The 22,260-nt window shown below is 36.7% G+C and overlaps 1 protein-coding gene across 3 annotated transcripts in view; it reads left to right on the forward strand.

Annotated features, from left to right (window-relative positions):
• The window catches only part of Cadps (calcium-dependent secretion activator 1), a 245,037-nt gene that overhangs the window by 141,181 nt on the left and 81,596 nt on the right, over positions 1-22,260 (forward strand). For 2 of the 3 annotated variants that reach the window (XM_089085689.1, XM_089085691.1), the window contains 3 exons: positions 13,963-14,086; positions 18,764-18,784; positions 21,386-21,498. In XM_089085689.1, the coding sequence (XP_088941815.1) occupies positions 13,963-14,086; positions 18,764-18,784; positions 21,386-21,498 (258 nt within the window). The remainder of the gene's footprint in view (positions 1-13,962; positions 14,087-18,763; positions 18,785-21,385; positions 21,499-22,260) is intronic. The other variant, XM_089085690.1, reaches the window with a different exon arrangement.

Genomic DNA, 22,260 nt, shown 5'->3' on the forward strand with positions numbered 1-22,260 from the left:
CGGTTCTGGTAGGGCATCTTGCTGCACCCGCAATAGAGCGTGATTTCGGGGGATTTATAGAAATTTTGCCGTCTAAAATAAAAAAGGGAAATTTTTATCATTACCATTAACATTGATATTAAATTTTTTCCAAAGTATATCATCTATTCTATTCAATAGACAATTATTAACATCTTGAACCTTTTCATATGTATTCGTTGTACTTGGCTCCTTTGCTAAAACATCACAATATAGCCTCTGACACATTATTGCAAAATTATTATTCGCTTTATCGATAGTTACAATTACAAAATCCCACTTTAGATTCGAAATCACTTGTTTTCTCTTACAATTATAAAAAATTATCTTATTATTACGATTATTTTTCATATTATAGATCTTATTTCCAAACCAATTAATAATTAAAATTTTCAAATTCTAAAAACTATTTTTATTAAGTCTCTCCTGTTTGTACCACTTACCAATAAATAAATCTAAATTAAGCACATTCTGAGCACATTCGAGGGTTTTAGATGATTTGAAAGACGAAATTTAGCCCCGATTTTCATTATACTTTCCAGATCCATTTGTTTTATTATTGCTAAATCACCTGTTATAATATGTTCCTAAGTTGGATTTACAAATGATAAAAATTGCTCACACTTGCAAACACGTCTCCAATTACTATCCGAGTCAAAATTTGTTAAGTATTAAATCAAACAGTTCTTGGTAACGAACTGTAAGTAAGGAGTGACCCGGCTCAATTGTAACCGAAACCCTAAAAAATGGAATTTTGATATCAATAGATACATCAAAAGAATCAGATTTTAACGCTGATTTCTAATATAAAAGTTTCATCAAGTTTCGTCCTAACCATCAAAAGTAACGCGCCTGAGAAAATTTGCCTGATTTTCGAAAAAAATGGGGAAACACCCCCTGAAAGTTAGAGAACCTTAATAAAATCACACCATCAGATTCAGCGTATCAGAGAACTCTACAGTAGAGGTTTCAAGCTCCTATCTGTCAAAATGTGGAATTTTGTATTTTTGCCAGAAGAAGGATCACGGATGCGAGTTTATTTGTTTTTTTTGATTTTTGTTGTTTTTTTCTCCAGGGGTGATTGTATGGACCCAGTGATTCTAGAATATCGTAGGAAGGCTCATTCGAACGAAAATTAAAAGTTCTAGTGCCCTTTTTAAGTAACCAAAAAAATGGAGAGCAACTGGGCCCCCTCCCACGCTCATTATCGTCCCAAAGTCACCCGATCAAAATTTTGAGATAGCCATTTTGTTCAGCATGGTCGAAAATATAAAAAATATGTCTTTTAGGATGACTTAATCCCCCAAAGTCCCCGGGGGGAGGGCTGAATTTTATTAACTTTACCCAATGTTTACATATAGTATTGGTTATTGGGAAGTATACAGACGTTTTCACGGGGGATGTTTTTCTGTTAGTGGGGGGGTCGGGGGTTATGTAGGAGGATCTTTCCATGGAGGAAGTTTTCATGGGGGAAGAGACATTGCTATGAAGGGGGCGTCGGATTTCCCAGTATTATTTAAAAAATTAATCAGAAATTTTAATTAACGGCCTTTGTGATTAAGGGGTCATTTTTAAAGAATTGGAACAAAATTCGAATTTTAGCGTAAAGAGCGAGGCATTGACTAGGGGGTTGAAACCCCTAATGTACATATTAAAAGTATATGAATATAGAAGTTCGTTACGTAAGTTAATTCGTAAGATACGTATATTTATTACTAATAAAAACGTTCGTAAATAAAATTAAACAACTTTCGTGAAAGCCAAAAGTTTTTTATTGTTTAAAAAAAATACGAGTTGTGAGAAAGTCGAACTTTAGCGTAAAGAGCGAGGCGTTGAGGAGTGGACAGCCCCTTTCATATACGGAATAATTTCTGTTCGTTTTAAGTTTTAACGTCGTTCCTTACTTTTAGTTAAAAAAACTTGTTTTTTTTATTTAATTTTTGAACGTTTTTGAATTAATGCAGGTTTTGATTTTGGCTCACCGCACATGAATAATTAAAACTAAATTTACATATTAATTTTACTTTTTTTGGTTAAATGGCTTTCTCGAAACTTGTTTAATTTTATTTACGAACGTTTTTATTAGTAATAAATATACGTAACTTACGAATTAACTTACGTAACGAACTTCTATATTCATATATTTTTAATACGTATATTAGGGGGCTTGCCCCCTAGTCAATACCTCGCTCTTTAAGCTGAAGTTCGAATTTTGTTCCAATTCTTTAAAAATGACCCCTTAATCACAAAGGCCATTATTTATAATAAATAGCTCTTATGAAAGTACTAAAAAATCTTTGGCTTAAAGAGCTAGGTATTGACGAGGGGGTGAACCCAATAATACACGTAATATTTTCTGTTCGTTTTAAGTTTTGTTGTTACTCCTTATTTTCAGTTGGAAAACTTGTTTTTTTTTATATTCGATTTCTGATCTTTTTTTTTAAATAATGCTGGGAAATCCGGCGCCCCCTTCATAGCAATGTCCCTTCCCCCATGAAAACTTCCTTCATGGAAAGATCTTCCCAAATAGCCCCCGACCCACACACCCCTCTACTACCAGAAAAATCCCCCCTGAAAACGTCTGTATACTTCCTAATAACCAATACTATATGTTAACATTGGGTAAAGTTCATAACTTTCAGCCCTTCCCCCGGGGACTTCGGAGGATTAAGTCATCCTAAAGGACATATTTATCATATTTTCAACCATGCTTAACAAAATGCATATCCCAAAATTTTTATCAGGTGACTTTGGGAAAAAAAGAGCGTGGGAGGGAGCCTAGTTGCCCTCCATTTTTTTGGTCACTTAAAAAGGGCACTAGAACTTTTAATTTCCGTTCCAATGAGTCTTCCCACGATATTCTAGGACCACTGGGTCGATACGATCACCCCTGAAAAAAAAGAAAAAAAAAACAAAAAACGCACCCGTGATCTTTCTTCTGGCAAAAAATGCAAAATTCCACATTTTTTAGATAGGAGCTTGAAACCTCTACAGTAGGGTTCTCTGATACGCTGATGAGGATGTGATTATCATTAAGGTTCTATAACTTTTAGGGGGTCTTTCCCCCTTTTTTCGAAAATCACCAAAATTTTCTCAGGCGCGTATATCAAAATTCTAGAGTTTTGGTTACCATTGAGCCAGGTCGCTCCTTACTTACAGTTCGTTACCACGAACTGTTTGAAAGACCTCTGTTTCAAAATCTTTACATTTTGTGAATTTAGACAGCGATAAGGGCTCCTGATTGAGACCAATTCTAGGACTTGGGTTCTAATTATTAGCTGCTGTGGTAAAAGTTGCCACATTTGGCGTCTGGCGGCGGGATAAGATCCCTGAATTTGGAGAGGTGTTGAACGGTGGATCTGGAATAGGAAGTTATCCGTTTAGGCTTTTGAGAAAAGTCTAAACCTAATCAACTAATTCACGTTTCTGACATTTTTCTGTTTTTACAATTTCGGTTTTCGGTTTAGGCTTTTAAGAAAAGTCTAAACCTAATTAATTAATTCACTTTACCGATATTTTCCTGTTTTTTAGAACTGCAGTTTTCCATTTAGGCTTTTGACAAAAATTTAAACTTGATTAAGTAATTCACGTTACGATAATTTTGCTGTTTTTATAGCATTTCAGTTCTCCATTTAAACTTGTGATAAAAGTCTTTGCCTTCAGTTGATTATATCGTAAAACCCGCCTACCAAATTTTCCTGTTTTCCAAATTGTCGACAAATTGGAGTGACATTTTGCCGGTAACTGAGGCGGTAAAGAAAGGCAATATTTTCGTAAACCTTAGAGAGATTATAGGAATTTTATTTTAGTGTAAAAGAAAAAGAAAGAAAGAAAAAAAACATTTTTGTAACCTAAGGTGAGTGAAGTTGTATGCCCGAGAACTCTACCGAATGTCTCAGACAGACTAGGTCCAGTTCACTGGGTCGAGTTCACGTGAAATTACCCGACACTCTAAACGACGGAGCATCAGCGATTCCGAAGAGAAGGACTAAAGTAGACCTTATTACAAAGTTTAACTGTAAAACGAAACATATATTTCATCCACATTTAACAGATGTCGTAGGTGAGGCAGAGAAAATGGTGGAGGTGATCAGTTGTCCGTACAAGAAGGGAGAACAACAGACTGTGAAGCTTTTGCCCGAGGCTATTTCTGAAACAGAAGATAGTAAGGTAATGACAGTGAAGGCGGAAGGAAAGGTAGGGATAGAAGTATTGCCAGAAGTTTCAGCAATTATTCAGATCTTTGGTAATAAAAATCCGATTCCAATGGATGCAGCACAGTTTAATCAGCTTACGACAGCACTAAACGCCCTAACAACTAGCTTGGCGGGTCAGCCTGCAGCAAATCAGCAGCAGCCTACAGCAGCACAAGTCACAATTAGGCCCAAGCTAATGAAGCTGACAGATAGTGACGACATAGACTCGTTTTTAAGCATGTTTGAGAGCACGGCGACGACTAGTGGCTGGCCTGCAATACTTGAGAAGTATTCTGTCACAAATGAAACGTATCACTTCCAAAGTGGAAGAAAAGAAGAAAAGGAGTCCCACGGAGAATCCGGAAGGAAGCTGGCAACCAAATTCAGTAGATGCCCCAGTCTAACATTGCTGTGGGCGCAAGCAGAGAACCTGGCGGCAACAAGCACTTGACCAGCCAGAGTGGTTGTGCCACTGAAAGACGAAGAAGAAATTGTTGAGCTTTTACAGGTGGAACAGTTTACGGAGGCAGCACAGTACCATCTGCATATAGCCCTTCGTGAGAGGCGGTTTAAAACTCTCAAGGAAGCTGTTTCTTTTGCGGAAGCTAGCACCCTAGCTCGTAAAACAACGAAAGATTGTTTGAAGACAAGTGGCGATAACAGAGACCAGCGTCCGGGTAAGGAGGGAAGGAAACAGAAGATTTTTGACGGCTACCGTAAAGGGAGGTGAGTAGTCATCAAGCGAGAGCTGAGTCCAAGAAAGGAAGCTCGCGCGAGAGTCGCCTTGCAGGAAATAGGAGAGCCTGCTTTGTGTGTGATGACACGTCACACTTTGCGAAGAACTGTCCGAAGAAAAAGCAGCAGCCAGAAAATACGCGGCAGGGTCTCCTGGATGAGAGCCCGGAAATCCCGATCACCAGGAGTCGGCAGGGGCAGCGGTAGTGCTTCGTGGCAAAGTAGATGGAAGGAATGTGAAATGCTGGTGGACAGTGGAGCGGACATAACATTTCTGCACTCAGATTTGGTACCAGAAGAGTTATGGTGCTGGGAGGAGTCTGGAAGCTTGAGATGTGTACATGGCGACACACACGAATGCCCCATGGCAGTAGTGGATGTACGGGTGAAACAAGCAGATGGTTTGCTTGTTGAACTTTCAGTGAGGGTTGCAGTCTCGGATCGGATCCCAAAGACGTTCTTGGTAGGGAGAAATTTTCCAGAACTCTCGAGTCTGGTAGATTTGAAAGTTGATGTGTTTGTGACAACGAGGGCAAGAGCAAGCAAGCTGTATGAGTTACAAACGGATGTTTCGGAGGCAAGACAGTTTTTCTTCGAACACTCAATGTTTTCTGGAGGAGGATAAGCACGGAAGAGTCGGGGACAGAAGTGTAGAGGAAAGAAGGCCGCTTCTCCGGGCAAGTCAGACGGAGAGGAGGCTCCCATGAAACCTGGACAGAAAGGGAAAAGTTTTGCTGAGTAACAGAGGATGGATGAGACCTTGCAAGAATTCTGGGTGCGGGCTAAGGCCGAACCTACAGAAGGAAAATATTTCATTGTAAGGGATGAGATCCTTTACTGAGTAGTCAATGATGGAGATCGGGACGAGCAGAAGTGGCAATTAGTGGTTCCTTCAGTCTACAGAACAGGCGTGCTAAAACTGGCCCATAATTTCACCTGTGGGAGGGCATATGGGCAGGCAACAAACTATCAACAGGATTCTTAAAAGATTCTTTTGGCCGAATTTTATCTGGACATAGCAAAACATTGCCAACAGTGTCAGGATTCCCAGATGACAGCCAGAAAATGCCAGATAGGGAAGGTGCCATTAAAACCCCTCTTGATCATTGAAACTCCTTTCCACAAAATAGGAATAGACCTGGTGGGAGCTTTAGAGCGTAGTAAAACTGGCTTTAAGTAGGTCCTAGTGATAAGTGACTATGCAACCAGATATCCGTAGTCTATACCACTTTGCTCGACTCACTCACAAAAGATAGCTTACGAATTAATCAAGTTTTTCTCTCGAGTGGGGATACCTACAGAGATTCTAACCGACAATGGAAGTAACATCATCTCCCAAGTGATACAGAGACTATACTTGGCCCTTGGCATTAAACTCCTTCGTTTACCATCCGGAGACGGATGGATTGGTTGAGAGGTTAAATGGGACCATATTGCAGATGCTATGAAGATTTGTCAGAGACGAGCTAAAAAATTGGGACCAGTACCGTCCTTATGTTTTGTTTGCCTATAGAGAGACCAAACAGCTTTGGTAGGTTTCTCACCATTCTAGCTAATCTACGAGCATCACATCAGAGAACCACTAGATGTATTACGAGAGTAAGGGGATGAGAAAAAAAAAGGTGTGTCTGAATTGGTAGTCAGTTACCTGGTTAATATGCGGGAACGACTTAGCAAATGGATCGAGACCGCACATCAAAACTTATTGGCAAGTCAAGAACGACAGACGACCTGGTATGGTCACAACCGGAAACCCGGAGAGTTTGGTGCGGGAGAGGAAGTTCTGGTCCTCTTACCCTGTGGGAATAGCTAACTTGAGGTACAGTGGCAAGGCCCATACAAGATCCTGAAGAAATCCAGAAGTGTGTATTACCTAGTGGAATTTCCCGAGGGGAAAAAGTAGTCAAAGCTTCTCTGCGTAAACCTTCATAGAAAGTACCACAGGGCAAATCCGAATGAAATCTTATTTATTCAAACAGATAACTATGCGGACACAAGACTGGAAGAGATGACTGACTACAAGGGTACAGGAAATGACGGAGACATCGAAGAAGCCCTCCAGACATCCATAAATGAAATTTTGAGTCATGGTCAGAAAATCTAAAAACCTAAAATCTTGAGGAGATACAGAACGACCTTTTCGGACAGACCTGGGAAAGCCGATCTCGTGATGCATGAGATCAATACAGGCAGTAATCCGCCAGTGCAGAAAAAAACCTTATCGATTTCCAGCAGCAAAATGGCACCTGGTAGAAACCGAAGTGGCTAAGATACAGCAAGAAGGGATTATAAGACCTTTTGAGAGTGATTATGCGTCACCGATAGTACTAGTAACAAAGGCAGATTGGACGGTGTGGTTTTGTGCCGACTATCGGGAACTAAACAAAATCTCAAGGCAGAATTGTCACGCATTACCTGGCACGGGTGAGATCCTTGAGGGAATGGGAACGGCTAAATTTATCAGCAAGCAAGACTTAGCCCGAGGATATTGGCAGATAAAAATACACCCTAATAGCATACACAAGACAGCATTTGTGATGCCAAATGGTCTATATGAGTTTCTCGTAATGCCATTCGGGACTTAAGGAGCAAGTGGACGATTCCAAAAGCTCATGGATCGTGTTCTCAGAGGATTGAAATTCTGTCGCTGCTACATCGACGATATTGTGATCTTCTGTGACACTTTCCAGGACAACCTGCGACATATCGAAATGGTGCTACAGAGATTGCAGTCAGCAGGGCTGACAGTAAATCCAAGGAAGCGCAGGTTTGGGGAGACAGAAGCGAGTTTTTGGGACATACAGTAGGAGGTGGAGTCGTTAAGCCATCGACGAACAAGGTCCAGGGGATTGTCAATTATCCAAGGCCTATTTCGAAAAAGGATGTTCGAGCATTTATGGGACTAGTTGGATACTATGGTCGCTTTATCCAGAATTTTGCAGCTTTGACCAAACCACCCTGTCAGATGACAACCAAAAAGGCCCGGGAGGTAGTCAAGAGAACTCCCAATGCAGAACTGGCATTTGAGTGTCTGACAGAGGTGTTGAGTTCAGCTCCGGTTTTGAGAACTCCGAACTATAACGAGCCCTTCATACTACAAACAGACGCGAGCGGCAAAGGACTGGGGGCAGTCTTGACCCAGCGGACTGACGGGGAGGAACACCCTATTGGTTCAATTATCAGAAACTGACACCCGCCGAGAATCGATACTCCACAATCGAGAAGGAGGCGCTAGTAATAAAATGGCGATATAACAAAGCGATATCCAAGTTCCACTACTTCCTGGCGGGTCGGCATTTTTTCGTTCGAAACTGACCATGATCCGTTACGGTGGCTTCATGTGATGTCGAATCAGAACGAGAAATTAGTACGGTGGATTCTCGCCCTACAAGCATATGATTTCACCGTTTGTATCCGACCAGGGGTTACAAACACAAAGGCTGACTCCCTGTCAAAATATCAGGAATAGGCAACCCCTCCTCGTTTTGTAAATACTGTACATAAATTTCTCGTTGCAGGATCCAGAAAGAATCGTCGTTGCGGAGAATATAAATCTGCCGGAGCATCTGTATGGATTCACCTTCGGCGAGGTAAGCCGGTTGCAAGTAGCAGACCCCAAACTACAGTATTACGTAGAACTGGCGGCGTTTGAAATGACGGATCCAAGTGATGCGAAATACGCATGGGATGAGCAAGGAATCTTAAGAAGGCTCTTCAACGATCAACTTCCCCAAATCGTCGTGCCCCTGGGATTTTTCCGTGAGTTCCTAATCATGGAGTGGCACATCAGACAAGATGGTTTTCACAGGTCCGACAAGGAGGTGGCTGATCATATTTAGCCGGGATACTTTTGGCCTGGGTTATTTACAGATATGAAAAATTACAGAAAGAATTGTAACCATTGTCAGGCAGTCCAGTTGAGACGGGGTCAGTCTGTAGTCACACGTGTGTCATAGGGTTAAGCCAAAGTGGGGCCTTTTTGTAAATAGGGGTCAAAATGACCCTTCTCCTTTTGTGGTCATAAACTAGGCCTCGAAAAGAAAAATCATGAGTCTATGCTTAAGGAGAAAGGGATGTAATGATTCATCATTTTTCTTTTCTTATTTTCACATTGTGATATTTATTTTCTGAGATTGTAGTTCGTAAGTGTGTGAATTGAAAACGGCTAATTACCTGTTTTGGTGGAGAGCCGAGATATAAGCTAGTTTCGTTTGGATTGAATTTTTGTTCGTATGAAATGGTCAGACCTTTCCTGAACTCTGTAGAATACAGACTTCTGTTTGAAAATCTTTACACTTTGTGAATTTAGACAGAGATAAGGGCTCTTGATTGAGACCATTTCTAGGACTTGGGTTCTAATTATTGGTTGTTGTGGTAAAAGTTGCCACAAGTGTCAGCTGTGGAATATGAATGAACAATACAATACCCAAAAATATAAAAATGTACCCAAAAAAATTTCAAAGCTTCCTTCACCACCGCTCACCTTAACCAAAACTAAGCTTTTTAAATTGCCAAGCAAGTTTATTGGCGGAAAAACCTCTTACGATTAACTTAGGGCTAAGTGTTTGACTTCTGCTTTTAAAATCAATGTATTTAGTACAAATTGTCGCATATCTAAACAGTTTGTAAAAATACGATGAATATGTTATATTCGAATGTATATTACTTTTAGAAAATGGGAAATTAACTATTTGAAAATTAAAATCATCTGTTTTATTATATATTTTAAAAACTAATGTATAATTAGGTGTAACATTAATATCTAAATCTAGAAAATGGTCATAATTGCCTTTCCCATCGCTGGGTTCCAGCTTTAACTCTGGTGGTTATATCTTATTCGAAATCTCTAAAATTTCTGCACAGTTTATCACCAGAAGGTCATCTAAATATCTTTTATTATTTGAAAGCAAATGTTTTATATTACTTGGTTCTTTTTATCAGCCATAATTTCATATTCTAAGTTGCTTAGAAATAGGTCCGTTTTAAATAGACTAGCAGTACCCCCCATAGGAATTCCAATACTTTGATTATATAGATTACCATTAAATATTATAAAAAGTATTAAAAAAAACAAATTCTACTTGATCGTGAATCATATCTAAGCTATAACATCTTGAACTAGTGGTACTGTTAAAGGAATTAGTCCATTTTGCCTTCTTATTATACTTATCAATTTTTAAAAAAGCCAAATTAGACAAAAGAAACGTCTTCTTAATCATTTTTTTTAAGTTACAAATACTAAATTAATTGGTAGATTTGTGCATAGTGTAGTGAAATCAAATGAGTTCACACTTTTGGCTGAAACTAAAGCCAGAGAATCTGTTACTTACAATGAATTATTAACACTCCAATATGGATTGAAATTAGAAATTTTTTAATTCCCGAGCAATATGACTTAAATCTATTTTTAATTTCCCCTAAAATACATGACAGGTCAGTCGCCGCGGTTCTGGTAGGGCATCTTGCTGCACCCGCAATAAAGCGTGATTTCGGGGGATTTATAGAAATTTTGCCGTCTAAAATAAAAAAGGGAAATTTTTATCATTACCATTAACATTGATATTAAATTTTTTCTAAAGTATATCATCTATTCTATTCAATAGACAATTATTAACATCTTGAACCTTTTCATATGAATTCGTTGTACTTGGCTCCTTTGCTAAAACATCACAATATAGCCTCTGACACATTATTGCAAAATTATCATTCGCTTTATTAATAGGTACAATTACAAAATCCCTCTTTATAGTAGCAATCGATTGTTTTATCTTACCATTATAAAAAAATACCTCATTATTACGATTATTTTTCATATCATATATCTTATTTCCAACCCAATTAATAATTAAATTTTTCAAATTCTAAAAACTATTTTTATTAATTCTCTCCTGTTTGTACCACTTACCAATAAATAAATCTAAATTAAGCACATTCTGAGCACATTCGAGGGTTTTAGATGATTTGAAAGACGAAATTTAGCCCCTATTTTCATTATACTTTCCAGATCCATTTGTTTTATTATTGCTAAATCACCTGTTATAATATGTTCCTAAGTTGGATTTACAAATGATAAAAATTGCTCACACTTGCAAACACGTCTCCAATTACTATCCGAGTCAAAATTTGTTAAGTATTAAATCAAACAGTTCTTGGTAACGAACTGTAAGTAAGGAGTGACCCGGCTCAATTGTAACCGAAACCCTAAAAAATGGAATTTTGATATCAATAGATACATCAAAAGAATCAGATTTTAACGCTGATTTCTAATATAAAAGTTTCATCAAGTTTCGTCCTAACCATCAAAAGTAACGCGCCTGAGAAAATTTGCCTGATTTTCGAAAAAAATGGGGAAACACCCCCTGAAAGTTAGAGAACCTTAATAAAATCACACCATCAGATTCAGCGTATCAGAGAACTCTACTGTAGAGGTTTCAAGCTCTTATCTGTCAAAATGTGGAATTTTGTATTTTTGCCAGAAGAAGGATCACGGATGCAAGTTTATTTGTTTTTTTGTTTTTTGTAGTTTTTTTCTCCAGGGGTGATTGTATGGACCCAGTGATTCTAGAATATCGTGGGAAGGCTCATTCGAACGAAAATTAAAAGTTCTAGTGCCCTTTTTAAGTAACCAAAAAAATGGAGAGCAACTGGGCCCCCTCCCACGCTCATTATCGTCCCAAAGTCACCCGATCAAAATTTTGAGATAGCCATTTTGTTCAGCATGGTCGAAAATATAAAAAATATGTCTTTTAGGATGACTTAATCCCCCAAAGTCCCCGGGGGGAGGGCTGAATTTTATTAACTTTACCCAATGTTTACATATAGTATTGGTTATTGGGAAGTATACAGACGTTTTCACGGGGGATGTTTTTCTGTTAGTGGGGGGGGCGGGGGTTATGTAGGAGGATCTTTCCATGGAGGAAGTTTTCATGGGGGAAGAGACATTGCTATGAAGGGGGCGCCGGGTTTCCCAGTATTATTTAAAAAATTAATCAGAAATTCTAATTAACGGCCTTTGTGATTAAGGGGTCATTTTTAAAGAATTGGAACAAAATTCGAATTTTAGCGTAAAGAGCGAGGTATTGACTAGGGGGTTGAAACCCCTAATGTACATATTAAAAGTATATGAATATAGAAGTTCGTTACGTAAGTTAATTCGTAAGATACGTATATTTATTACTAATAAAAACGTTCGTAAATAAAATTAAACAACTTTCGTGAAAGCCATTTAAACGTAAAATTAATATGTAAATTCTGTTTCTAATTATTCATGTACGGTGAGCCAAAATCAAAACCTGTATTAATTCAAAAACGATCAAAAATTAAATAAAAAAACCAAGTTTTTTTTAGCTGAAAGTAAGGAGCGACATTAAAACTTAAAACGAACAGAAATTATTCCATATATGAAAGGAGCTGTCCCCTCCTCAACGCCTCGCTGTTTACGCTAAAGTTAGACTCTTTCTCACAACTTTTTGTTTTAACAATAAAAACTTTAGCGTAAAGAGCGAGGCGTTGAGGAGGGGACAACCGCTTTTCATATACGGAATAATTTCTGTTCGTTTTAAGTTTTAATGTTGCTCTTTACTTTCAGTTAAAAAATAAACTTGTTTTTTTTAATTAATTATAATTAAAAATCATTTGTCCTATCGTTTTGAGAACTTATATGTTATAATTGGATTATTCTTATAATTTAAATTACTAGGAAGGGCCTGTTTCACATCACGCTGGTTTAAAATTCTAGGTAAATTTATATCCTCTATTTGTTTACTTATAAAATTTGTAGATAAATATTTATAGATAATTATTATTATTATTATCATTATTATTATTATTATTACTATTATTATTATTATTATTATTATTATTATTATTATTATTATTATTATTATTATGGGCCACGGAAAGTTGGGTAGGGATGATCGTATCGTACCAGCCGTTGTACAATATCAATAAAGGGCTCATTAGACTGGAAATTAGAAGTTGTAGTACTGTTTTCAAACAGCAAAAAAACATCGAAACACAACAAAGTGGCGTTTTCCGTCATTTTATGGAACAAAAATTTTTTTTCCCAATTTCTGCTATAAAATTGTCATTCTCTTTTTTTTCTTTAATCTAAGCAAATCAGCACGTTTTTCGGTTTTGAATACGATTTAACATTTACGGCTTTTTCCTCTGCTGGGTGTGTTTTTCTTTTTATTTATACAAAGAAAATATAAAAACCATGGGTAAACTTATAATCAAAGTAGTGCCTAAAGAACTAAAGAACATCCGAATATTTCGGCTTCATATCTGGAAACCTTTTCAACTGAAATAAAGGAAAAAAATCTTAGATTAAACGGCTAAAACATGCATGAAAATAACATAACAAGATGAAAACTTCTGTGTTTAAAGACGACATTAAAATGAAATCAAAAAAATTAACATCTGAAAAACTATTATAGTTGTTTACTTGAAGTAAGCTCTAAATTATTTGCAGTAAGAACACACTAAAACGATTTTGATTACGTTAAAGGGTATTAGTATATGGTTAGGGCTACTTAAAAAAAGGGGAAACAACTTTAAAAATCATAAAATACGTACTTCTATTATTCCTAAAAGTTCTTCACTTTACTTACCCCCTCCCCCTCCTAATGTGCAAATATATAACCCAAATTATGTATTTTTCTATTTCTTGTTTTCGTCGACATTGCTTCTTTGCCGTTAAGTCTGATTGAAGAAAAATGTGACGTATGGCAAAATGCATGGAACATTTTTCAGATTTCCATCTATGTTAATTCTCAGGTCTTCTTCTTCAATGCAAGCTGACATATTTTAAACATTTTTATTATTGAAAAATACTTGCACAAAGGAGGTTAGGGTGTAAATGGGAAGGGATATACCCTATGATATCGGAACTACACCCTGAAAGTATTGAAAAACATTAGTACAAAAACCTGATTTCTCCCCCCCCCCCGCTTTAAAGGCTGGAAGTGAATGTATCTACGAATAGAATACATTTACTTATGTAATATTTTAGGTTATGATGAAAGATTGTATGACACCAGTTCCTGCCGACGAAGTCCGCGGACTTATACGAAAGTGCCTTGAAAACGCAGCTCTCGCTAATTATAACCGTCTAACAGCAGAAGCTAAGCTTGAAGGTAGTTTAATTTTTTCTTTTCTTTTTCTTACCACTTACAAATCTTTCTGATATTCTTGATATTTCAAATATCGATACAAGGGTAAACTTGAAGGTAGTTTAATTTTTTGATTCTTATCATTTGCAAATCTTTTCTGATATTTTGCTATTTCAAATACAGACACGGGGGTAAAAAGCTCTGGTCCGTTGAGGACTTGACTATGTGACTCAATGTTCTTGTTGATTTCGAAGCGCACCAAGAAATGCAACTATCTGTCTCCCGCATGGATAGTCTTTGGTCAATTTTATGGCTTCTTTGACGTTAGCACCAATACCTAAACCCCCTAAGGGCTTGTTGAGTAAGGTGTCGAGAGTAGAGACGCTGATTCATAATTGAGATGTAATTGGAGAAAACATTATACAATTTTATTTTCTCGACTCATCCTAATAATAATGTATTAGCCATGTTTAACGGACTACAGACAGAATCAACAGTAGGTCTTGTCCCAGCATTAGAAAAAAAGCTTGGGTTACGAGCACTTTTTTTTCTTTTTTTCTGCTGGTGATGCTCAGCTTTGATCAGACTGAACGTCATGATCATGCCATAATTTGTGTAGGTTTGGCGATGCTTGATTGAACTTCTTCTTCGAATAATACTGTATCAGTAACCGTAGGCTACAAATATATAAAACATTAGAAAGCTTTGCCTATTTTCCCAAATAAACTAAAAAAAGTTGAATTTGTGGTAAAATTTAACAGTTCAGTGGCCATAATCCTGGCCACTCCAAACAATTCTCCAAACAATTTGTAGTCACCCGTTCAACGTTTCTTCTGATAGATGGAAGAGGGTAACTTCAAGCTCAGCTACAGCGAAACATATTAGGATGGCATCTACTGCAAATTTGCAGTCATTTAGAGCACCGACACCAAATTGAGTCCCAGAGCGGAGATGGTGTGTGTTTTGACCCATGCTGTGTTTGATCTTGGCGTTGAAAAGTTTGTAAGCAGCAGAAGAGCTTTGATTCTGATGAGGGTGAACTTTGACGACTATTCTGTTGGCCATAAGTCAGCCAAGTCAAGACAAGAAATATATGCATATAAATGTAAATTGGCTCCAGCTCAATTGTTGCTGTAGAAAAATCAGGTTCCGATGACAACTGAAGCAATATTTGAACGGTCTTTAGTAGCACCATCTTCTGGCTTCATTGAAATTGAAATGTTAAGTTTTGTTACAGAAAACTAAGAAGCTCTTGGGCTTTTTCAATGTTATGGCGAAGGGTAAAAACCTGCTCTGCTGTGGACTTGTTTTGTAAGAGATTTGCCTACTGGTTACGATCGTATTAATGGAATAATTCTAGATCTTTTGGCATTAGCTACGGAGTCTAAACGAGGAAAGATAGAATATACAGCCAAAGCTCTCTTGCCTTTCAACCCTGCCATGTTATCATTCATTCACTACTTCTCTTTTTTATCTAATTACCCTAAGTGAAATCATTTCTTGGGAGATTTTCGGAGTTAGTATGCTGAACAGCTGCTTACTGATATTGACAAACATCCGTCTTTCAGCATCTTGCAAACTTTTGAAGCATTTCTTGCACCTTTCTAGACATGTGCTTTTATCCTTCATATTTGCACACAATTAAGATTTAACTGCACCAGCTATGGAGGCTTCTCTTCTTTGGCTTTCTATTATGCCTAAACATCTTATTTTTATTGATGTTTCTCATGATGCAAGGCGGCTCTTTATGACGCGTTTTATCGGCAGGAGGGTCATTGATTGCTTTAAGTATATTTTCCTTATACTTCTGACAAATAATATATTCGTATGTATTGAACTGACGATCATTCTTGACTACTAAGGTGCTTGTGTCGGCCTTGCAGTGTGTTGCCGCAGCTGAGTCTGAACTTTGGGTCCATTATTACCCATCTAAGATCAAACCCACTGCGCCATCACAGGACAAAAAATATCTTAGTTAGAAAGGGTTCTCAGGCGTTCAAATCTGAATTGCAAATGACCATGATTGGTTTCATCTTTCCCTTCTTTAGTTTCTGGAATTCTAGTTTTGATTGACAATGCTCTGTTGGTTGATCAGTTAGAAATGGAGGTCTGACGCAACTAATTGAGGGTTGGTTTTTCTAAGCTAGGTACATTAGTGTTTGGGCTAGTTAAGTTGTGTGCTCCTGTAAAAACACATATGATAACACAATGTCATTGTGGTAAGTGCATTTTGCACGATAGCAAACATTTATGCTACCGAAGATGGTTTAAATCAGCCCTTGGAAACCCAACACATCCTCTTCAGGATAAAAAGAATTTAAAAAACAAGGACGACAAAGATCGCCATCAAGACTTTTTTTCTGATTACAGAACAAAAGATAGTTACCGAAACTGTTTTTCATGACCAAGTAGCCGTTTTCAAAGGATTGGCCAATGAATTTCTAAGTGTCTCAGAACTTAATATTAAATTTAAAAAATTCGTTTCATGAATATTAAATAGTGAATATTGAAAATTAAAATGAGAAAAAGTTGGCTTTTGTAAGATGCCGAACCTAATACGAACAGAAATTCCTACGGATGAAGAAATAAACTCTAAAAACAATAGAAATTAGAGTGAAGAATACATACCTGTATATTATCCCAAACATACGTAGTTTCCCCGTTGTTTATTTTTTCAAAAATTTTTTAAGGATTGGCAACTTTCCAACAAAAATAGAGCTATCTATTTGAAAGAATAGCGTAGGATTTATACGTAGAAACAAAGGTTTGGCTATATTTTGAAGTGTTGTTTTCAGAAAAAGAGACGTTGCCCAATTAAATTTATACCCGTTATGTTTTTGTGGTCTATGTTCTAGCAGGCTTCATGGCTCGGTTTCATAATTCGGAAATTCCTTGGCTTTGAACCCTGGGAGTGTCAGGACTGTAAGAGCTAGCAGTATAAAACTTTTTAGAGAAAGTTATCTTCACTTTAGCTATGTGGCTTTTGGAAAATTTCTCTGAATTCACCTATTTACCCTTGACAGTAGACATATGCCTATCACATTTAGAGCAAATCTTGGTTTCGTTTGGAAGGTAGGAGAAACTAAGAAACTGTGTATGCCTTTAAAAATCCTGGAGCGAATTCTGGGACGAAAAACGGACGAATTCCTCTTGAAATCTTTATTCTCATTCATGTTAAACCAAGGTTCTTGCCCATATGTTTCAAACCAATCATTGAAAGAAATTTAGTGGCCAGCGATGGTGCTGGGGGGCCCATTGGTTAAACTTAATCCCTCTAATAATGTGGGTTGGAAATACTTTCATGATTCTCTTCAAGCAAGTAGCACCATGCTTAATTTTCGAAAGCGCAGGCAGAATCGAGACGTCTGTACTTTTTTTGTTCTTATTAACATATTACGGAAAATTACGTAACGTCTGAGAGCAAATTGCTTTGCACGCATATGTACTTCATTTGAAGCAAGGAAGTATAGAATTATAATTGCTGGCTTTCTATTACATTTCTTTTGGAGTACTCCTACTCTGTTATCAGTGAAAAGCTTTGGGGGGACTGTTGCTCTTTCGTTAATTCAGGAAATGTGCTACTAAGATGTTTCCAGGTAAGACCACCACTTCGCTCCTGCTTTTGATGTTTGAAGATATTGCGGAGATAGGCTTATTTTGTCTTGACCTGATTGGGGGAAAGGAATATATTTGACTCCGACTTTGTTGTCCTTGGTCTTTTTAGATTTTGAGTCGTATTCTATACATATTTTTTCAAGTTGAGACCTATTTTGATAGGCCTTTTTCAAATCTTAAAAACAAATAATAAACTGAAGCAGAAGCCTCAAAATATAGTCTTGGGCCAATTTATGGTAGAAATCTATCCCTGAAAATTTTATTTTCCTAACGGTACAACTTTCTGAGTTAATGCAAACTTGACCTTCTTCGACTTGGGTAATTTTGGCTATAATACTGAGACCTAAAAGAGTACATTTTCACAATCTTGATATGATAAGATAAGATATTTATTTCAAAAAGATCACTATCATAAGCCCACAAAGGGCTGAATTCGGACTTCGGAGTCGACAATATAAATGGTTGAACTAAAACTCGCAAAAATGAAACAACAACAACGAAATAGAAAAATCATAATGAACAATCATGTAACAGTCAATAATAAAAAATCTAAAAATTCAATAAGAAAGTTAAAAATATAAAAAATGGGAAAACTAAACTTACACAAATACGAATCGTAAAAATAATTAGAACGGAAATAAAAAAAAGGAAGGGGGGGTGGGAATAAGCGAATATACACAGAAAAAAAAAGAGCGAGACATAAATGCATATAAATTAAAAGGAACACTAAGAAAGTGTCAATAATCCAACTACAGCAAGTCAATAAAATAGTTGAAAAGTAAAAACTGGTCAAGAAGGGGGGGGGACAAAAAAGAGGAGAAAAAATAAAAAATTGGTACATTTTATTAATTTGTACTGTCAAGCCAAGGACGCAAGTTCTTTCGTATCTCGAAGTAACGCAGTGAATGGGGGACAAAACAGGGATGGGATCAGAAACAGCTCGAGGCGGCCGTAATCTGGATGGGGAGTGACGTTTGGGGAAAATACTTGCCGTCCGAGGGTTTGTTAAAATATTGTTAAAATAAAACCATATCAGTGTATTATATCACTTTCTTGAATAGAATTTTACTTCTTTATGCTGCAAAGGTGGAGATACAACTATCCAAGGTAAGATAATTCTGTTTTCCTATTATCTTTGGGAAAAGTATTGAAGTCTGAAACATCAATTAAAAAGAAAGGCACAAAAATCTTCAGAAGTGAACCGTAAAATCGTAAGGTCTTTCTAATATTTGTTTTCGTAATACCTAATTTGAAATGTCAGGTTTCCGAGAACTTTTTTAAGAATAAAAAGTTTCATACTATTATTTCATTCTTATTTCATGATAAATATAAAAAACAAGTTTTTCCAAATGAAACCAAAGATTGACATTAATGATTAAAACGAGCAGAAATCATTTCGTATGTAAGGAGGACTGCCCTATCCTCAACTTTCCCCACTCATTATGTCAAAGTTTTATTCTGCTTTAAAAACATTTCTTATTCCGAGTCAACAGCCCTTGTGCTTGAAAACTTGCTTTTAAAGGATTAGGAGAAAAAGTACTCGATCCTTCGAAGGAGTTTTTACATTACTCTCACTTTAAATTGCCCTTTTAGGGATTTTGGTCTGCACGGTGGTCAGCGTTTAGTGCATCCAGAGGGATGCACTCTTCTTCAAAAAGCTGAGAGGCTTGAACTTCCACAAGTTTTGTCTCAGATGAATTACCATCCAGCAAAACGTCCGAGTCCATGCTCATGCCTTCCAAGGATGGAGGGTCCGTGATTTTAACACTCAAATCAGTAAAAATAAAAGTAGAAAAAACACCCTGCTAGACCTTAGGTTCTGGGATTTGTTCCTGCACTAGAGAATCAGTGCGACTGCTTTCAGGACTCCTTGGTGGAGCCCCCAACGTCACCTAAGCCGACCCTCTGGCTTGCCAGTCAGTGCAAGTCAATAACATATGAGACTATTGGCCAAATCACAGGGCAGCCTCCTGTTTCGCAAGAACGGGCCCCTTCATTTTTTTCCAACCCCTCTGAAACCAAATTTGAAACCAATGTACCCTTCCCCTCAGCTTCCTCCCCGAATCATATAGACTATCTCTCCACCACATTAACAAAGGCCAGTTGTCATCTGTCTATCCAAGTTCGGTCGTATGTCCACAAAATGCACCTTCTCGTGGTAATACACTGGGTAGAGTGGCATGTTTCTGGGCAGTAATTAGCAGTAGTAAATTCATACCTGTGATTGGTAATACTCCTAGGGGTACCACGTGAAGGTTGTTGCTATTGCCCCCAAATAAAATCATATAATCATTTAAACTTAAAACGAACAAAAATTCTTATCAATAGGCAATTGAAACCCAAAACGAACTGAAATTTCAATGAATAGCCACCACATCAACCATAAAAATATTAGGTACTGCTATAGATGAATGAATAATTCATACAATAAAAAGAAATTCAATAATAAATATATTTTAAACGTTTTTTCTTTTATAATTAAAACAATGAAAATTCCAAAATTTCCAAGACTCTCAGGAGTTAATATTATTTCACATTCAACAATCAGTCTACTTTCATTAGTTGTTTCCAGCGATCTTGATTATTATGATGATTTCTCTTTTTTTCTTGTTGATACTCTGGCAGATAAAAACCACATTGTTTAAAATTCATACCATTTTCAATAAGACCCAAATGCCAGATTTTTTTTATTATAATTATTATTGATCTTATGACGAATAAAAACGCACTGTTTGAAACACAAATCGTTTTCGGTAAATCGTAAATAACGCTCTGACCTGTAGAATGTTTTTTTTTTGTGGGGGGGGGGGAGTCGGTAGCGCTAATCCTGATTGTGTAATTTGACCCTCTTAAAACCTTGTTGTCGTGTCTTATAATAACAAAAAACAAATAAATAAGAAAAATAGAACACATCAGTGCTCCCCACGCAAAAGAGTGATTTTCCTTGTTGTTCAAGGAGGGAGGCTACAAGTTCCTAAATGGGGTTTTTGACAATGGTGATTCTAATGGAATATTTTTCGTTTCGATCCGACGCCATTTTGAGAGATTTCAGGCTATATTTCGGAATTTTATAAACTTGTTTTCAAAATAACCTTTTTCCTATCAAAACTAATCGAAATAATAGTTACTATTCCTGAATCACCTACACGTTTCAGTTTTTCCCACTGGAAAGTTCTTATTTTAAGCGTGTTTTTAAGTTTTTCGGGGTTTTTTCTTTACTAAGAGGCGGCCATGATTGCAACCTGACCTTGTTTACTCTCGCAAGATTATTTTTGTTTTGTGTTGTTATTGACGTTACAACAATCAGAAAACCCACTGCTTGAACTACAAATCATTTTCAGTAAAGTGCAAATGAAGCTCTAACTCTTAGAAAGTTTTGGAGAATGGTAGAACCTTTTCCCTTTTGTGTGATGTGGGTCCATTAAACCCTGATTATTGCCTTTCCCTTTGACAGAGGGACAATATAAAACAATCTCGTTGTTTACGGTAGTTGTTTGTAACACTTTTTTACGAACATCCTATATAGTCGGACATAGTTTGTTGGAACTTATAATAGGAACAAAGAACTTTGCTACTCCCTATTCCTGCCCATTCCCTTTTATAGATCACTTGCTCTTTACTCATATTCAGCCCGGCTTTCCAGACGGGCATCATAGATAGCCTGCATTTGTGGTACAAATAATGAAGTCCTTTTTACATATTTTATAGATGACCTTAGTGGTGAAACAAGAGTTCCTCCTGGTAAAAAGCTAGAGGACTTGATACGATTGGCTGAATTATGTGTAGATCTTCTACAACAAAATGAAGAGCATTATTCTGAGGTAAGTATTATATCTAAATATGTAGTGGAATAACTTTAAAAGCATAATTGGATCTATGTAGACATAAAACATTCCACCAACATGATCCTTAATATATGAAAAATATTAAAAAAAAAACATCACGTTTTCTATTTTTTTTTTCATTAAATATGCCTAAAGAGTTTTGAAAATATTTCATCATGTAATATTGTAACACCTATGTTAAATGTAGTTAAACTGTATTTTATTGCGCAATAATCTTTTGTAAATATTGGACCAAAATAACAATGAGAAAGTAAAATTTAATATTAGCTATCACGTGCTTATAAATATTATCCTAACTTAAGTATGAAAAATCAAATAGACATTGGATGTTTTTCATATTGTTAAAAACTAATTCTTGGAGCTAATCTATGCTTTCAGCTGAAATCCTTTTGGTCAATATCTACCAAATCATATTATTGAGTTAGAAATAAAGTGAATACACCATTAGATGCCTTTTTTTTTGCTGATTAAGAATATGATAAGAATTTCTTTCGTAAATGATTTTCAGCCCCCCCCCCCCTATATAGGCTATACCTAACCAAACCCACCCTAACCTAACCCTGAATGGGCATATATAGGGGGGGGGCTGAAATTCATTTCCGATATAAATTCTTATTATATTCTTAATCAGCATAAAAAAAGCCATCAAATGGTTTATTCAATTTAGTCCTAACTCAATAATATGATTTTTTAGATATTGACCATCCTTTTTTCTGACTCAGTGTGTTGACTGTATGC

Source organism: Artemia sp. Qi Xiang Cuo, chromosome 3 (assembly GCF_049724085.1).
Source record: "Artemia sp. Qi Xiang Cuo chromosome 3, ASM4972408v1, whole genome shotgun sequence".
Taxonomy (NCBI): domain Eukaryota; kingdom Metazoa; phylum Arthropoda; class Branchiopoda; order Anostraca; family Artemiidae; genus Artemia; species Artemia sp. Qi Xiang Cuo.